The sequence below is a fragment of the Ascaphus truei genome, chromosome 10 (assembly GCF_040206685.1).
Source record: "Ascaphus truei isolate aAscTru1 chromosome 10, aAscTru1.hap1, whole genome shotgun sequence".
Lineage (NCBI taxonomy): Eukaryota > Metazoa > Chordata > Amphibia > Anura > Ascaphidae > Ascaphus > Ascaphus truei.
Window position 1 is genome coordinate 54502114 of NC_134492.1, and position 19819 is coordinate 54521932.

The 19819-nt window shown below is 44.7% G+C and overlaps 1 protein-coding gene across 3 annotated transcripts in view; it reads left to right on the forward strand.

Moving 5' to 3' along the window:
* The window catches only part of LOC142503955 (complement factor H-like), a 721803-nt gene that overhangs the window by 601126 nt on the left and 100858 nt on the right, over positions 1–19819 (forward strand). The window contains exons 14-15 of one of the 3 annotated variants that reach the window (XM_075616958.1): positions 6923–7075; positions 13277–13459. The exons of 1 other annotated variant lie outside the window; for it this stretch is intronic. In XM_075616958.1, the coding sequence (XP_075473073.1) occupies positions 6923–7075; positions 13277–13459 (336 nt within the window). The remainder of the gene's footprint in view (positions 1–6922; positions 7076–13276; positions 13460–19819) is intronic. One more of the 3 variants, XM_075616961.1, reaches the window with a different exon arrangement.

Here is a 19819-nt window from a genome sequence, read left to right on the forward strand (position 1 = left end):
CCCTCAGTAACCCTTAGTTATATTGCTCCTGCAGCTCATTACACTCCCATGATCAACAGTGTCAGAATTAGCACTAAGATAAAAGAACAAGCGCATGGAGGGACATATTCAATAAAAATAGGTAATAACAATACAACACTTACAATAAAAGAGTTCCAGTCTCCCCACTACTGTAGCTCCAATGATATCCTCAGTTGGTCCTACAAGATGGTATAAACATATCCCACACACATGGGGGCAGGAAGTCCAGCTGGAAAGTAAAGTTCCGGTAAAGTAGATGAGGTGCCGCAAGCAAGCAGCAGCTGATCACGGCGTCCTCGTGGGGGTGTGCTGACTACAGGCTTCCGTCGTCACGGTCTTCTGCCTCATGCATCACTGAACAAGTTAACGCATTGTAACAGCGCTCCATCAGGGGGTGAGTCATTGGCTACTGTAGGGGTTGCATTTATACCAGGTTACCTCCTCCAGAGGTTGAGCCTGGACCAATCATTCAGGGGGTTTATGCTTTCAACAATTTAACCAATGCAACACTGGTATCACATTAAACATATGACTAACATTTGGACAATTCAATCCAGCACAGAAATACACATACCTGTAGTATATATATCTTCGCTAGGTAATCTCAGTATCAATACGCTGATATTATATCATTAGGGCAATCTCAAGGAGCGGCTCAGTGAGTAAAGACTGGCACTGAGTTTGAAGCATGGGAACCCGGTTCAATTCCTGGTTTCGGCTCCTTGTGACCTTGGGCAAGCCACTTTATCTCCCTGTGCCTCCGGCACCTAAAACATAGATTGTATGCTCCATGGGGCAGGGACTGTGTCTGCAAAATGTCTCTGTAAAGCGCTATGTAAAACTGTTATTATTATTGATAATTTATTCACATTAAACCCAACTCTTATACACTCATTGGGCCAGAAGACGAGAGAAAATAAACCCTAAATTGAAATATGTTTTAGAGTAATCATACAATCATACAATAAAGGTAACCACATCTACTGGTTAACAAAAACATCATAACATATAAATATATTTAAACATATACATATATATGTGAGCTTTCTACTGGTATATGTAATTGGTTGTCATTCATTACGTTTAGTCATATAGAAAAAGATTTAATCAATTTTCATAGGTATTGTCTACCCACAGTAGATGGAAATTAGATTAAAGTTTAAATGAACAATATTAAGGTCCACAGTTAGCACATAATGTCGAATTGCGTATCCAATGGGTATTACTCATATACAGTTATATATAGCACATACAGTATCATGTATTTCATTAATTACCATTAATTACAATATTTGGTACCCCAAATCACTTAATTCATAGTTTAAAACATTTAATAAATTCCTATATTTGGGTACCCCAACTCACCTTATGTATTTTTTTTTATTTCAAACTTTTTTATTGGTTTTCACAGGGTTTCCTAATTTGGTATTGTACTGTATTAGAGAGACATTTTTGAACAAGTATCCTCACAACAAGTTTTGTGCATTGAGACGGAAAGGTGCAATTATACAAAACATATAAGGAACCTTCTTATTCTAACAGCTCTTTAACCAAGGATCCTTTCTCCATCTTTCTTATAAAGCGATGTTTTGTGAAACCCTTTGGGGATTAAAAAAGGGATAGAGAGAGAAGAACAAATAAGAGTGAGAGAGAGGGGGGGTTGAGAGGGGGTGGTGAGGGGATCGGGGAGGAAGGATATTCATGAGACTGGGATGGGGTGGAGGGGGAAGAGGACAGGAGAGATAATATCTCTCCCTAACTCCACCTCACCCTGGCCGCCAGACCTTCAAATTCAGTTTAACTTATTTTGACATTTTAGTCCCCACTTTTATTTTTATTTCTGAGGCCATGGTTCCCAGATCTTGCAAAATTGTTCCATTTTTTTACTCAGTTGTGCCGCAAGTTTCTCCATGAGTCTGACCTCATTTACTCTTTTAATTACAGTGCGCTTAGATGGGGCGTTAATTTTCTTCCAAGCCGCAGCTATGGAACAGCGCGCCGCTGTCAGAATAAATGAGACCAGTTTTCTCATGGGGGTCTGAAGATCTTCCATGGGCATGGCTGTCACGGATGTGCTCGCCACAAACCGGGACCGGACCGTGGGGCTGAGGTGGGATGTGAATACACAGACCTTAGACCACGAAGCGTAGTCAATTGTAGCCGGTTCAGGGTTGGATAAGGCACGGTAATCCATGGACAAGCCGGGGTCAGAGTTGGAGACGTCAGAGTAGTCGATATCCACGCTGGGGTTCGGCAACAGGTAGGCTGGTGTGAAGCTGTTCAGCATAGCAGCTGAAGCGTGGGAGTGACCTCTGCGTGAGGAGCGGGAGTGGCCCATGTTGAAGGTCTCTGCAAGGGGGATTGCAGGCTGGCCTAGGAATCCCCGCAGGGTAGCACTGGGAGACCAGTGCTTCAGAACAGGGACCATGAAGCCGACCTCTGCCAGGACGGAATGCAGTAGATCTCAGAAACAGGACGCAGACCTCTGCAAGGAGGGAATGCATCAGGTCTCAGGAACAAGGCAAGGCCAGCACTGGGTATCCAGCGCTTCAGCACAGAAACCAGGAAGAAGCAGGCCTCTGCAAGGAGAATATGCAGCAGGCCACAGGAACAGGAATTGCAGGCTTCTGCAAGGAGAATATGCAGCAGGCCACTAGAACAAGGATTGGCTAAGGCAGTAGTGTTTGTGGCAAACACAAGACATCCAAGTGAATCTTGGTTTATGCTCAGCAACTTCCTGGGGGGAGGGGCTGGCTCTATATAGTATAGCCAGTGAATAGGGGGCAGAGCTGCACAGGAGACATGCAGACTGCAGTGATTGCAAGTACAGGTGATATTGCTTGCAGATCCAAGGGGAGGTTTGTCTGAGAGATCACCAACTCTGCAAGAGTGAGCTTCAGCCAAACCCAGGAATGGATTCCTTACACTGGCCAACAGAAACGTCAGTGGATTCAACTTTATTCTTACTTCAGTACACACTTGAATCATACTTCGGATCATAAGCCAAAGTTTTGGATCTGCGGACAAGTCCACCAGATACTGTATGTGCCATATCTCCTTCCAGGCCACACCTTCTCCAGCATAGATCGGGTGTTCCTGGGAAGATATGGCTCAGCCTACATGAGTTAAGTACCATTGAAATAGAATTTTATACATATTTTCTTTTATCGTTGTGCACATTTAAGTTTTAGCTGCCGATTCCCAGATATCCTCCCAGTCATCTCTATCTATTTCTATATTGAGGTCCTCTGCCCATTTCAACATATAGTTATGATTGGGGGTCACCGCTGATGATGTTATAACTGTGTATATTTCTGAAATCAGACCCTTCTGGTAGGAACACCTTCCGCATAACTTTTCAAATTTCGTTAAATTGGAAAAATTAGCTCTTTGTGAGATTTCCTGCAGGAAGTGTCTGATCTGTAGGTAGATGAAGATCTGAAAATTCTGAGTCTGGTATTTCTTTTGAAGGTCCTGATAGGACAGGATCTTACCTTTTCCTACCAGATCGTCTGCTATGTTAATATTTGAATCTCTAAATTGTTTGAAATCTTTTGGAGAGCAGCCAGGGGGAATCTCTGGGTTTCCAAATATGGGGGTTAATGGAGACGGAAATGAGGCCAGATTGTATTTTCTTTTGTTTTTGGACCATATTTTCCAAGTGCACCTCATCGTTCCCAAGCCAAGCCCATTCGCCAGCATCTCTCCTCCTCGTTGGGACCACAGTGCCGACGAGAGAGAGAGAGAGGGTTTGCATAGAAAGACTTAATCCCCAGCCAGCAGCAAGTTGCTGCATCTTTATTCCACATTACTACTTGTTTTAGTTGGGGCGCATGGTAATATTTAATGATATCCGGGACTCCCATGCCTCCGCTTGCTCTCGGGGCAAGCATTATCGATCTTGCGACTCTCTGCCTTTTTTTCTTTCCTTATAAATTGGAAAATCCGGATCTGGATATTTTTAAGCCCAGGTAGAGGGACAGCTATCGGCAGGGTTTGGAAGAAATATAGAAGTCTTTGAAGGATATTCATCTTAACTGAGGCTATTCTACCTAGCCAAGATATCTGGTACTTATTCCAATTCTGTAGATCTTTTTTGATTTTTTCGAAAAGGGGTGGAAGTTACTTTGAAAAAGATATTGGTTTGAGCTTGCTATCTGTATTCCCAGATATTTAATATTTGAAGAACTCTGTTTATAATCATCCGCAAATAAAGACATTTTGTAACTTGTCCTCCCTATCTCTATTACTTTTATATTAAAATCTTCTCTGATTGTAGCCGCGAGGGGCTCAATTGACAATGTCAAGAGGAGCGGAGACAAAAGACTGCCTTGTCTGGTATCATTTTTAATTTTGATGGGGCTTGAGTCTCCTCCCCGAAAGCTTGACATATGCTGTGGGCTTCCTGTAAAGAGCTCTAACACCCTCTAGGAACTGGCCCGAAAATCCAAATTTTATCATTCCCCTTATGTATTTTAACACTTCATCTCCAATAAGGGAAAGGAAAAAGGGGGAGTGGAAAGGGGGGGGGCGAAGAAAGAGGGGAAAGGGGTGGGGGGGGGAAGCGATTGGGGGAAAGGGAGGGAAGATGGGGGAAGAAAATATGTAGAGGCAAGAGTTAACTTGTTCAGTGATGTATGATGCAGAAGACCGTAACGACGGAAGTCTGTAGTCAGCACTCCCCCACGAGGACGCCGTGATCAGCTGCTCCTTGCTTGTTGCACCTCATCTACTTTACCAGAACTTTACTTTCCAGCTGGAATTCCTGCCCCCATGTGTGTGGGATATGTGTATACCATCTTGTGGGACCAAGTAAGGATAACATCGCATCTACGGTAGTGGGGAGACTGGAACTTTTTTATTGTAAGTGTTGTATTGTTTATTTTTTATATAAAATATTACCTATTTTTATTGAACATGTCCCTTCATGTGCTTTTTCTTTTATCTTAGGACTTTATCAAATAGCCCTACAGTACATTAATTAACATTGGTTTTTATTGAATACATCGAGCATATTTATGACTCTCACACGGTTTGGTGAAGGAGGGCATGAAATGAATAAATAATCCATTGAGCAGCTGCCCCTTCTAACCTGCTGCTGTTAGACCCTCAGTGAGCGACTGACCCAGCACCTGCTGTGCTTTGTCCTTTTGTGAGACCCTGTGCAGGGAATCCCCATTCTGCCAGCTACCAATAGGAGGTCGGAATCGGACATTTGGTCGCAGCTGATAGGTCTCCGCTGGCGTGCGGCTGCTGTGGGACCCTTCGCTGTGGCTGCTCCGCTACTGGACACTCGGCTACTGGCCCCTTCGCTAATAAAGTAAATTAATTTAAGGGGTTTTAGCAGTTAGGGTAGGGGGTTAAGTATAGGGGTTTAGGGTAAGGAGCTAGGTTTTTAGGGTAGAGGATTATGGTAAGGGGATACGGTTTTAGGGTAGGGGGTAGCGTTAGTATTAGTGGGTTTTAGGGTAAGGTTGGAGACTTACCTTGGTGGTGAAGAGGCCGGTCGGAGAGATGTCCCTGCCACGAGGTAAGTAGCGGTTAAGCGCCGGCAGCAATTTGGTCGCGGCAAAATGGCTGCGACTAAATGTCCAAGCCAGAAGGAGGTGCCCAGGACTTCACCCGTTATAAATCAGAACAGAGATGACTAATCAGGGTGCTCCCGTCAGTAAATCTGACACGTTACTAAGCTGCTGCTAGAGGCATCTTACATATGGGACTTTCAGAAACAGAGCGCTCTGATATTAAATGTAGTATAATCGTACACATAACATTATCCCAACAAACATGCACCTTTTCTCTCATTTTTTAACATACCTTGTATACAGAAGGGTGTGTAGAAACAAGTTCCAAATATCGGTGCTCAGTTTATAAAGGAAACATATAGTTCAGATAAAGTCCTGAATAATGAACAGGATTATATGTTGGATAAGCTCTGTTCAAGCCTGGTGAGACTAATAGACCAAGTGCATAGGCATCTCATATGAGGGGTTAAATGCAATAACCATCATATAGTGGTGACAGGCCACTGTACAATTGTATAATAATCCAGTAAGCGTACACCACTGGACAAATTCCCCTAGAGTCGCACTTGTAGTGGTCAGCTTCTCCCCAACTGAATAATGGGGAAAATATAGTACTCGCATGAAAGGCAGTTTATCCTGTTGCGTGCATCACGTCAGTCAGTAGCAGAGAGAAAAACAATCCAAGGATTAGAACGGAGCACAGCTGTAAAATAATTGGGGCCAACACCAGCAAAAAAATAAAGTTAAAAAGTTATACTTTAATCATGGCATATACATGAGGAACATCAGATAAACACTCTGACGTGTTTCAGGCAAACGCCCTTTATCAAATAGTACTCTTTGATAAAGGGCGTTTTGTCGGTGTTAGCCCCAATTCTTTTACAGCTGTGCTCCGTTCTAATCCTTGGATTGTTTTTCTCTCTTGTAAACAGAAGGGTTTCTGACTTATAGGATTCCTAATGGTCCTAAAGGGCCCAGCTTCCCTTTACATTTCTAATCTGTAAGAATCCCTTATGTGAGACACCCTATCACAGCACAGGAGGCCGATCTCACAAACCAGAGCAATTTGTAGCATTGCTGCACGATGGGAGACGTGAAGGTGTTTAATAGCAAAATACAACATTATTGTCTAAGAATGAATTCAGTTCTGAGCAGGTTTTGCTTGTTCATATTTATAACTAGAACATTCTAGGCTATGGCGTGAAAACTCAAAACAATCGATCTTGAAGAGAAAGAGAGAGATTATGTATCAGAAACAAAGTGATACAAAACTACGCTAACAAATACTTACCTTGTCTCCTGAGCTAAACTTCCCCGGATTGAAAGGTTTTTATCATTTTTTCATCAAATCGTATTGTTTTGTTTATTTCTCCTAGAAATCACATGTTCCATAGAAAGTACTGAAAAGATGGTATATAAAGACGGTGACACTCTTCGGATTAATTGCCCAACTGGCTACACATTAAGAGGCTCAGAAGTCAGTCAGTGTTATTACTATGGCTGGGACCCACCACTGCCTACGTGTGAAGGTAAAATTAAAGAGATTGAATGTAACACTGCAGTAACATTACTTTACGTTACACATGTGATCCGCAGTCTTACGGATCCTATCTGTTCCCACTAAAATATGTTCCCAGCACTCAGTAATGACTAGTAGATAACGGAATAAGCAAAAAATTATTTAATATGTAATTTAGAACAACACAAAGTCAAAGACCATGAGGGGTATATGTAATAGTGAAAAATGATAATCCAATATGTGGAGTGAATGACAAAGGGAGGAAAGGGAGAAACAGGGCAAGGGGAAGGAATTTCATTGCAATCAAAGAAACAGAATCCATGAAATTAAAGAAAGCATCCGCGATAAGCGCTGTGCCTGGAGCGATTGGCCGCGTTCATGCCACGTGGAGTACAGCAGATCCAACGACAACGGCTCCATGATTTTTTAGAATAACGGCCGTTGCAGCTGTAGTTTGTATATTCACTGAAATTACATATATAAATACATTCTAGCATTGCAATGAGTCTAATGCAAAAAGTATGACCTCTAAAAAAACATATCTGATAGGTTCCCAATTGACCCAGGGAAAAATGACTCGATCATTAATTTTATCTTTTTTATGATTTGATGTTTTTAACATATATCAATATATATTTTCTATATATTTCATCTTATATAACCTATATTCCTTCAAGGGAGAAGGGGGAAAAGAGGAGAGGGGGGATGAAAGGGGGGGGGGGAAGGAAAAGGGGACAAGAAGAAGCATAATATTCAAAAAGGTAATATACAGTATGATCTTGATTTTAACAAGTATGAAATATAATATAAAATCCCTGTTAGAACTATCAAATATGTGCACACACAGATATACAGTATATTGAAAACGTACTGTATATTAACTTTATGAATATCCTCCTTCTTTGTGTCCCCTTTTCCATCCCCACCCCCCACCCTCCTCTCCTCTTTTCCCCTTTCTCCCTTCGAGTTTGATTTAGGCAAAACAAAGGGGCCTATGCTATAAGCGCCAATAGGCCACTTATCAGGGCCTTTTCGCCAAAAAGGCCTATTGCTATTCAGTAAGTCCCGATAAGTCGCCGATAAAAGTGCTTTTCGGCATATTTTGTTGGCGAAAAAAAAATAATCTCCAAATGAAGCCACTTATTGCCAAGTTTTCACATTCGTGCAATTCTAGTAGCCGCGATTAGATTGTCGGGTCCTATCACGGCTCTAGAATTGAGATTTCCACTAAAAATCCTTCCACCAGGAAAAGATGGCGTGAGGGTGGTGAGAACCTGCCAAGAAGCGGCAAGAGTGGACTTAGAAAAAAAATGCATTTTTCATGCCTCAGTTTGATGCCAGGAATCTCCGGTGAAGCACATTAAAATCAGCACCGGAGACCCCCGGCATAAATCAGATGCATTTTTATTGCATATACAGGCAACTTCATTACCTTAGCGGCTATCCCCCAAGGCAATTAAGGGGTTAAGGTACAACAGCAGGTTTATTGGGGGCAGAGAGGGTGAGTGAAGGGGGCACTTGGTGCTTCACTCATCCCCCGAGCCCCCAATAAACATTACAATATGTACTAACCACCAATACACAATCCACCCACCCCCTGTACCCCCACATAGAAGCATTTTTTTATGCATGGGATTGATACCAGAGGTTCCGCGGGTGTCCGTGGGCCTCTAGGTAGTCCCCGCAGGTTTCTGGGGGTGTCCGGGTGTTCTCCTCGGGTTTCCATGAGCCTACAGGTGGTCCCTTTGGGTGTCTGGGTGGCCCACGGTTGTCCCCGTGGGTATCTGGGTGTCCTTGGGTGGTTCCCACAGTGTCCGTGGGCCTCCAGGTGGTCCCCATGGGTGTCCATGTACCAAATGGAGGTCCCCACGGGTGTCTGGGGGTCCTTGGGTGGTTCCCACGGGTGTCTGTATGCCTCCAGGTGTGCCCGGCGTGTTTCCAGGGGCCCTACTGGTGTATTGAGGTCCCCGCTGACCTGCGATACCAATCCTGTTCTGAAAAAATTAAAAAGTGGAATACATAGATATACACCCCCCAATGTATACAGTACAGTAATGGGCAAAATTACTATTATCCACATATGGATAATAGTGCATTTGCCCATTTAAAATAAAATATCAACCAGCAGCATAAAGTAAATAAAACTTGCACTCACTCCTGCCAGCATGAAGGTCATCCTCACTTCCATCCTTGTCTCTGTTGCCAGACACAATACAATAAAAAATACAATCTAATGGCCCCTAACCCCTTAACAACCTTACCACTATGGTAATTAAGGGGTTATCAAATCCTCTCCCGCAACCCACCAGGGAGACCTAACCACCCACCCAGGCCCTCTATACCCACCCTGTGGAGTGTTTTTTTCAGGTGCTCAGCTTCCGATATTTTTGGATTCCTAGTCGGCGCGCCATCTGTGAAAAGCGTGAATAAATATGACTCATAATCTGAGGATCATTGCAGAATGACAAATAAGTTTATTGCAGTTGTCATGATAATGTCATGAGATATTGGATATTTCTAATCCCTTTGGTGCTTGAGGGGTTAATGAGCTACACTTGTGTACAAAATACCAAATGCTGGGTTTGAAACTGGGCAGGACTGTTTTCTGTCTGCTCTGAATTTCAAAGACTTCTGTAGAAAGGGGTGGGCTTATGACGGTGCCTTAAGAAAATATTGTATCTAAGTCTGGAGGAGATTGTTACTGGGAAGATCTGACTAGGGGCATGCTTGGATAGCATAGCAGACCTCATTTTCTGAACCAGTGCCTCTCTGGGGAAAATCCATAGCATGTGGTGATGTACTGTATGTTTCGTGTCATACGTCCTGACGAAGCGTCGTATGACGCGAAACATGTTGAGGTGACATCACACGCAGCAGAGAGTAAGCGTTACAGCATTTCTCAAGGCAGCTGTTTATGTTCCTTCTTGTGGGTTTCTTCAAGTGCTGGGTGCAAGTGTTGTTTCCTGAGCCGGGAGATCTCATTATACTGGACATTGAGGCTTTTTTTCATCTTGGCACTGTGTCAGTTTATGCCTGATTAGACCACCTACCCCAAGCCTACATACAGGTGTTTGGATTTATTGTGATCCTGTTTTATTATCTAAGTGTATTATTTTTATCTTATGCTTATTATAAATATTAATCATTTTTAAGTTTATACTAATAGTGTGTTTTTTCTTCTTTTGCGCCCTGCTATATGGTTCTATTGCTTCGGTTGTTTGCCCCGCTGATCACGGGAGAGTGAGGAGCTGCAGACAGAATTGTATTCACACTTTTGGGACATTACAAGATTTTTTGGGACCGCGCCACTATTTTTATTCTCTAGCTCTTCCCTTACTCTCTGGTAGAGTAAGGGGAACAGTCTCCCACCGCTCTCCTAATGGAGGGCACACATTGTACAGAGCACTGCACACTGCTCATGGGTAGACTAGCCTATCTCACGATAGAGGCAACACTGCCTAAATACAGGAAGTGCAGTGCCTTAAATACAGATCCAGTTAGAACCACCTCTGTGCCTTGATTGGACACAATTCCTTGATTGGACAAAATGATTGATTACACTACCTTCTCTGACTCAATGCACAGCAAAGAGTGGGTAAAACCCATGATTACTCCTGGCAAACCTACCCTTACTAGAAATTACTTCTAGGAGAAGAGCAGACCTATAGCCCAAAAGCAATCAGGGCTACATATGTATGAGAGTTATATGTATTTTTTTTATATGTATTGGGTAGGTGGGTTTATTGTATGCATTTGGGGGGGGGGAAGGTTGTATATATTTCAGGGGTGGGGACTTTTTAAAATGTATTTGGGGATTGGAAGTTTTTTGGTATATATCTTGTGGGGGGAATTGTGTGGGGGGGAGGGAATGAGTGAGCGTGGGGTAATTAACGGAGGGAGAGGAGAGAGGGGGTGAGTGAGGAAAAGAGGGAGTAAGAGTGAGAAGCAGGGGAGAGAAATACATGTGAGGCGGGAGAGTGAGATGGGGTGAGACGGAAGGGAGATAGATAAATGGGAAGGGGGGAAAGAGAGGGGGCTCGTGAGGTGTGAAATGGGGGGGGGGTGGGCAATACAGCCGATACAGGGGGGGTTGGAGGGGCTGCTTAAAATGTTTGTCCCGGGCCCCACGAATTCTGTTTGCGGCCCTGTGTGCTAGGACAGGGTTGCACAAACTGGGGGGCGCGATAATTTTTTGGGAGGGCGCGGCAGTTTTTGAGGTCCCATGCTCTTCCCAAAGGCATTTAAACTAAATGCTGCCGGGGAGTGCATGAGGCCTCTGTAACTCACTTACCTTCTTTGCTGTCAGCTTCAGGAGACTCGTTGCAGCATTAAATGACACCACGGGGTGGGGCGTGAGCACTGGGACTGAGCCGGCAGCGGGACACAGGGCCAAATATTTGTGCACCCCTTTGCTAGGTATGGTTGCCAGGTGTCCGGTACTGAACCGCACAGGCCGCTATTTGGTTCCCCTGTCTGGTAAAATATGAGAAATTATACCGGATATGGGATAGAGCAGGGCTGCTGCTAGGGGGCTGGGCAGCTTCTGATTGGCTGAATTACACAGCAGTAACCAATCAGGAGGTGGCAGGAGCCTGGGGGGTGGGGCCAAAGAGCGGAGGAAAAGCATGCAGCACAGAGGTGAGGCTGTGTCTGTCTATCTGTGTCCTGTATATGTGTATGTGTGTGTATCTCAGTGTGTGTCTATCTTTCTGTCTGTGTCCTGCCTGTACATGTGTGTGCCTCAGTGTGTGTGTGTGTGTGTGTTTAAGTGTGTTAGTGAGTGAATGTGTGTGTGTGTGTGTGTGTGTGTATGTGTGTGTGTGTGTGTATATCTCAGCGTGTGTGTGTGTGTCTGTCTCAGTGTGTGTGTGTGTTTGTGTGTGTGTGTGTGTGTGTGTGTCTGTCTCAGTGTGTGTGTGTGTGTGTGTGTGTGTGTGTGTGTGTGTGTGTGTGTGTGTGTGTGTGTGTGTGTGTGTGTGTGTGTGTGTGTGTGTGTGTGTGTGTGTGACAGGCAGTACATACAGTAAAATGGCAACTTTGTTTAATTGCTCACTCACCCTTACTTTTCTTTTACTATACTAACAGTCTTCCCATTTCCAAGATCTATTAAAAATAACCACCATTGTAAATTCTCAGAAAAGCTCCATAACTCAGCTCTCATCACAACGGCATTGCAATCTCTGCAGCACCCTTCTTACTTACAGATCATGCCCAAGAAGGCAGAGCAGGTTACTTATTCAATGGCATGATTCAATATGCAATTTAAAGCTGGATTTTGAAGGCTAAAATTGAAAACTACTGTACTGATAATGAGGGGGGAGGGGTGGTGAGAGGATGAAGGGATGGGGGTAACAGAGGATGATGGGGGGGATGGGGGATGAGAGAGGATGAAGGGAGGGCGTGAGAGGACAATGGGGGTGAGAGGACAGAGGGGGGTGGGAGGGTGAGAGGACAAGGGGGAGGGACAATGAGAGGACAAGGGGAGAGAGAGAGAGAGAAAGAGAGAGAGAGAGAGAGAGAGAGAGAGGATGGGAAGGGGGTGCAACAATCTTGGAATTTGTGGGAGGAGCAGTAAGATCAGTATTGCTCGCCATGTACAGTATGACTACAGGTCAGTTATTTATGAATGATCTGACCATTACGTAATTTGTTCTAAATTTCACTCCAAGCATGCACCAATTTACACTATTTTATATTTCCTAAAACAATCCTCGAATGGGTGCTCCCTCCCAAGACTCCTTCCCAGATTTTTTACGAAATAGAATATAAATTGGTGCAAATTGGTGAATACTTGGAGTGAAATTTAGAAAAAAAATTACATGACAGTCAGGTCATTTATAAATAACATTCTTCACCACCAACGATTCTCACGCGCGTCGCACCTTTCACCATTGTCTCCAATATTTTTGGACAAGCCACCTGGCAACCCTATTTCTAGGAGATCCAGCATACAGCCGATTTCTCCCTCAGTATAAGGTGAAAAGGTCTTTGTGTGAAAGAAGAAGGATTAGAAGACCTAGAGAGGAACATCGAAGTTATGCTGCTGAAGTATTAGCAAAGCCTTGAGCAGTAATTATGGCAGAGAATGTAATAATAATAAAAGATTGTCACACAATGATACATTAAGCAAAGAGCTCCCTGTTCTCTTTCAGAATACTTACACGCATGTATTAAATAATGTGTTTATTCATATATTTGCTTTATCTTTAAGATACTGCATGTGAACCTCCACCAAAGATCCCGCATGGCCGTCTAAAAGCGAATCCCAAGATTAGCTACAGATCTGGGGACAAAGTATCATATGAATGTGACAGCGGTTACGCTTTAGAAAAAAAAATAACAAATCAAGCAGTGTGCGTGGATACTCAATGGAAACAGATCCCAGTGTGCAAAAGTAAGGTTTCTTTTACAGATATATACTGTACCACTTTTGCCCAAATATGGATCATTTTTTTAACCATCTGTAAAGACACCATACATAATCTATTAAAAAAATTTTTAAATAAAAGGTAGAAACCAAATGTTGCAGGGTATATGCAACTACACACGTGGGTTTCTTGACAAGGCTTATTTATTTAGCCTTGTAATATATACAACACACAAAACAAAAATAACTTTCTTATCAGCAACAAAAGGAAAATGGATTGCTTCAGCAGACAGACAAAAATAGTTTCACTTTAGCAGACAGTGTATATGACAGTTGCCCTTCTCTATGCAGGGCACAGACAGTTCACAATTCAGTTACTTTGTTTATCAGACCTTGTATCAGGAAATCTCTTTAGCAGCAGCTTACTCCTCTCTCATCAACAACCCGCCTCCATGTGTGTACAGCCTGGGTTTTAACACACCTTGATTAGGCAGCTGGGATCCAGCTAATTGTCCTGAGGTTCCCAGCTGAAGTTAACCTAGTCAGTGCTGCACTGCAGACTAGATATAGGTTTTCCAGGCATATAACTGGTGGCTGTTATTTACCCTGTCACATTCCTCCCCTGTTAGTGTGTGGCTGGGGCTACGCACGGCTGAAGCCTGACCATCCACCCCTTCTCTAGAAAAGAAGTCAACATTTGCGTTCTCTTTTCCCGGCCTATGCTGAATCTCAAATGAGAAGGGTTGGAGGGCCATATACCACCTAGTCAACCTAGCATTGGAATCTTTCATGCTATTTAACCACTTCAGTGGAGCATGATCCGTCACCAAAGTAAAATGGACTCCTGCCAGGTAATGCCTCAAAGCCTCAATTTCCCACTTTACTGCGAGGCACTCTTTCTCAATCACTGAGTAGTTTTTTTCCCTTGGGAACAATTTCCTACTCAGGAAAAGGATAGGATGTTCAACTCCCTCAAACTGTTGTGACAACACTGCCCCTAGCCCTATCTCTGATGCATCTGTTTGCACTATAAAAGGGCTGTTGAAGTCTGGGCTTCTAAGGATGGGACCCTCTGATAGACACCTTTTTATGTCCTCAAAGGCTCTCTGACAATCCCTTGACCACACCACTTGTTACACACAAATAGACAGACAGAGCCCCTGGTGGTAGCACTCTATTCCAAAATGATATGGTGATTCTTTAAAATAACTTTATTAATGACAATAACGTTAAAATATTGGGGTCTAAAACAAAGATTAAATATTCCAAGTGTGTGCGTCTCTATTGGATAGATGTGTCCAGAAGAGTGTACATAATTGGGTTAATGTCCAGTGTTTGGGTAGTTCACTGGCCCTAGTGTTCCTCGTGTAGAGTGAATTGACTAGAGTACTATTGGATTGTCAGCAGTTTGGGCCACACATGCAGTGCCCCAGTAAAATATACTAGTTGGTGCTCTTAAGTATGGGACCTATGCTGTGCTATTGCGTGATGGCAGCTAAAGCATATTAAAGTTGTTGTATTGAACAAAACTTGGTCAAAGTGCACCTATTATATGTTCCCGTCACCTCCCTATACAATAGATGGTATGTTGAATAGGGTGTATGGTGCTTGGTACATAAACATCTATAGCTGTTGATGTCTGAGGTGTGCTGTATACTAGTATTGATAAAACTTGTACTGGTGTATAATATGGCACTGCTATAACTCTGTTCTAGATAGATACCAAGTTAATAGCTGAGTAGTGTACCTTTTGGGGTTGTATATCGGTCAATTGACAGACCTGTCCCCATTTGGCACAGTGCTTAGCATGTGTGGTTGTATTCTGGCACTCTAGAGGTTAAATGCTGGTTTGGTTTGCCTATTGCTAAATCGTATTGTACCCTATGAGCTGCTCGCTGTATCAGGGAATTAGCATTGTGGCTTCCTTACATAGTAGGTAATACAATGTTGTGCCAGATTTAATAGTTGCCTTTACTTGTATGTGACTAGTGAGTCCATTGGGACCCTAATAGTCCTTTAATGTGCACTGGAGGCGCCACGCTGACTCTCTCAATATCGTTGAGTCAGTGTATGTGAACTCGAGCACCTCCGCGTGCACGTGGTCACGTGCTTGCCGACGCGCGCGTTTCGCGAATGCTTTTTCAAGGCTGAATAGTCAGTGTTTTAAAGAATCACCATATCATTTTGGAATAGAGTGCTACCACCAGGGGCTCTGTCTGTCTATTTGTGTGTACTAAGTTACATGCCCCTTGCAGCACCACTCCCTCTGTAACATATCCAAGCTGAAGCGGGGGTACACCATAAGTTTCTAACCACACCATTTGTGTAGGGGCACACTTTTTTGTGAGGTCCGTTAAAGGGGCTGACACTTCTGAATAGTTGGGGATGAACCGTCGGTAGTACCCTGCTAAACCCAGCAGAGAGCGTACCTGCGTTTTTATTTGGGGGTTCGGAACTTTTTCAGGGCTGCTACCTTGTCGGCTAGTGGCCTTACTTTTCCACCTCCCACTGCATACCCTAATTATTTGGTTTCCGCTTTACCCAAGGCACATTTCTTAGGGTTGGCTGTGAGCCCTGCCTCTCTTAGAGATTTGAGGACCGCTTTCAGCCTATTTAGATGGGCCCGCCAGTGTTTACTATAAATGACAATGTCATCTAGGTAGGCTGCGGCATAAGTCCTATGGGGCCTCAGTACCTTATCCATGAGTCTCTGAAATGTGGCTGGGGCTCCATGCAGTCCAAATGGCATTGTCACAAACTGGTATAAAACATGGGAGTGGCAAAGGCGGTTTTGCATTTGGACTTTTCCTCTAAGGGTATTTGCCAGTATCCTTTTGTCAAGTCCAATGTGGATATATATTCCGCGTTACCAAGGGCGTCAATTAATTCATCCACCCTTGGCATCGGATATGCGTAAAACTTGGATACCGCATTGACCTTTCGGAGGTCCACACAAAATCTTACCTTCCCATCGGGTTTAGGGACCATAATTATTGGACTACACCACTCACTGCATGATTCCTCAATCACTCCTAAGTGTAACATTTCTTGTACCTCCTTCTCTACCAGAGCCCTACGACTTTCAGGCAACCTATAAGGACGGGAACGTACTTTTACCCCAGGTGCTGTCTCGATTGCATGGGAAATTAAGTTAGTTTGTCCTGGTAAGTCAGAAAAAACATCCTGGAATTGTGTAATTATTGCTAACAAGTCCCCTTTTTGTTCAGAGGACAACTGTTTACCCATTGAGATTTTATCGGCACTCACGATGTTCTCCCGTGGAGGCTGAGGACCCAAGTCCGTTTCCTCCTCCACCGAGTGGATGAATAGAGACCGATGCATCTTCCAGGGTTTCAGCAAGTTCACATGGTAAATTTGTTTACCCTTCCTGGACCCTGGTTGAGCGATCTCGTAATCCACATCACCCGTACGGCGGAGTACTTCGAATGGGCCCTGCCATTTGGCCAGGAGTTTACTCTCGCAACTGGGTAACAATAACATCACCTTGTCTCCTGGGTTAAACACTCTCATGCGAGCATTCTGATTGTAATGTCTCTCCTGACTGTCCTGGACTGATCTAAGATTCTCCCATGCAAAATGGCCGACCACATCTAGGCGCTTCCTAAGGTCTAGTACATATTGCAGGGTATTCTTAGAAGGGGACTGCTGTTCCTCCCAGGACTCTTTTAGGAGGTCTAGGATACCCCGGGGTTGGCGGCCATAGAGCAATTCAAATGGAGAGAATCCCGTGGAGGCCTGGGGAACTTCCCGCACTGCAAACAGCAGAAAAGGGAGAAGTTCATCCCAGGCTCTCTTCTCTGAATCTACAAATTTCCTCAGCATCCCTTTTAGAGTTCGGTTGAATCTTTCCACCAATCCGTCAGTCTGTGGATGGTAGACCGATGTCCGAACAGACTTGACCTCTAGTAACTTTAAGACATCCTGCATCAGTTTAGCCATGAAATTTGTACCTTGGTCTGTCAACATAACCTGGGGAAGTCAAACCCGTGAGAACAGTTCCAACAACTTGTTGGCTACTTGCTTCGCCGTTGCTGTTCTCAGGGGGAACGCCTCAGGATATCTTGTCGCATAATCAACTATTACAAGGATAAACCTGTGTCCTTTCGCAGAAGGTTCTAGAGGTCCTACCAAGTCTACCCCAATCCTCTCAAAGGGAACTGACACCAAGGGTAGAGGAACCAAAGGGGCTGGTTTTTGTCCTTTTGGACTAGTTAGCTGGCACTCTGGACATGCTTCACATAGCTTAGCAATATCACTATGCATCCCTGGCCAATAGAATCGGGATGAAATACGGTCCAATGTTTTATCCCTGCCCAGGTGACCACCCCAAGGGACAGTATGGGCTAGAGTGAACACAGATTTAACAAATGCCTTGGGAACCAATATCTGTCTGGTGACCTCCCCTGTTTGTGTCTGCCAATTCACCCTATATAGGATATCCTTTGATTGCTCAAAATGGGGGAATACTATCACCCCCTGTGCATCTAAAATCTGTTCATCAATTTTCACCACCTTGTCATACTGTCTAGCAAGGACAGGGTCTTCCCTTTGCTTCTGGTGAAAGTCAGGGAGGTATAGGTCTGGTAAATCTCCAGGGCCCATATCCCCCTCTCTTTGGCTAACCCCAGCCATCACTTGTGACCTCTGACTACTAGAATGGTCACCTTGAGACCCAGATTTCTGCAACCAGTCCTGTTTGTCCAAGCATCTTTGCTTCCGAGTCTTTTGAACTCGGTGTCTACTGGGAAAAAGGTCTGCAGAGAAGGGGAACAGTTTGCCAGGGTTCTCCTGAGCCCTAGAAGGAGGCCCCTCATGAAAGACTGGGGCCATTAGGTCCAAAAAGAAAGGCCAGACCCGACCGAGCACAACGGGGGCAGGGAGCCAAGGAGCGACTCCTACTTCGAGGTAAGCCTCCTGACCTTTTACCTGTAGCCGGATTTTGGCTGTCGGATAGCGTTTTACATCACCGTGTATACATTCTATGCTCCATGGGGAGTCAAAAGAACACACGATGGGTGGTAACAGTTCCTGGAGCACCAGAGTTTTCCCAGAGCCTTAATCTACAAGGGCCTGGACGGTTTTTCCCCCAATCAGGGCTGGAAATAGCCAGGGCTTGTAATTTTCCCCAGTAAAAGCCGAGGCGACGGTTCTGCTGAATGAACAATCCATCAGTGGACAGTCCACATACCGGTGGCCTTGTTCTCCACAGGCGGCACATGGAGAGGGTTCCCTCGCAGGAGGGGGCTTTGGATAGCGCTCCGCTGGACCGGTTACTGGAGACCAGGCATCTGGTGGGTCCTGTGGGCGACGTCCTCGGAAGTTCCTCTCACTTTGCGACGAGCCGACATCCGGAAGGAGATGAGGGTCTCTGCGGGGACCAGCATTTGGACTCCGTCCTTGCTGGAATGACTGCTCCTTCCGTTGGACTTGGTGGTTCCGTGACGGGCTGTAGGTTCCCCATTGATCCGATCTCCCTCTTTGGGCGTCCGCAAGTGTCGGTTAAGTCGGGTCCAGGACACTCGCCTGCTGCTCAGCCCCAAGGAAGTTCTCCACGAGTTGGACCGCAAAGCTAGGGTTTCAGCAGCGTGGCATTTTACCCACGAGCGTGCGGAAGGGGGTATTATTTGTAGAAATTGTTCCAAAACCACCTGCTCAAGAATTGCCTCCTTAGTGCACTCCTCGGGTTGTATCCAGCGCGTACATAAGTCCAATAATTGCTGAGCGAGGACCCGGGGTCTCATCTTAGCGGTGTACTTCATGTTCCGGAACTGCTGCCGGTAGGTCTCTGGGGTCAGACCTAAGCGATCCAGTATGGCGGCTTTTACTTGTCGGTAGTACATTGCCTGATCTGATGGGAGACCCTGATATGAGGCCTGGGCTTCTCCTATGAGGAGCGGGGACAAAGCAGTTGCCCAGCGATCTGTAGCCCAGCCCTGAGCTTCGGCAACTCTTTCAAAAGTCAGTGAGAAAGCCTCTGGATCCTCGTTCGGAGCCATTTTGCTCAGGAGTACCGGGGGTTTGCTTGCAAGTTCTGTACAGGCAGACCCCTGGAATTGGGTCAGCAGCTTGGCCATTCGCTCCTCCTGTGCTGCCTGCTGCTGGGCTACGAGCTGGGTTTGCTGCTGCCAAAGTCTTTCATCTCTCTCTGCTTGCAGCCGGGCCTGCTCGCACAAAAACTCTTTCAAAAACTCTTCCATTTTTGTGTGTGTGTGTGGCCCTTTAACTGCAAGAGCCTTTTGAAAAAAACCTTCCCAATTCTTGACACCATATGTTGCAGGGTATATGCAACTACACACGTGGGTTTCTTGACAAGGCTTATTTATTTAGCCTTGTAATATACACAACACACAAAACAAAAATAACTTT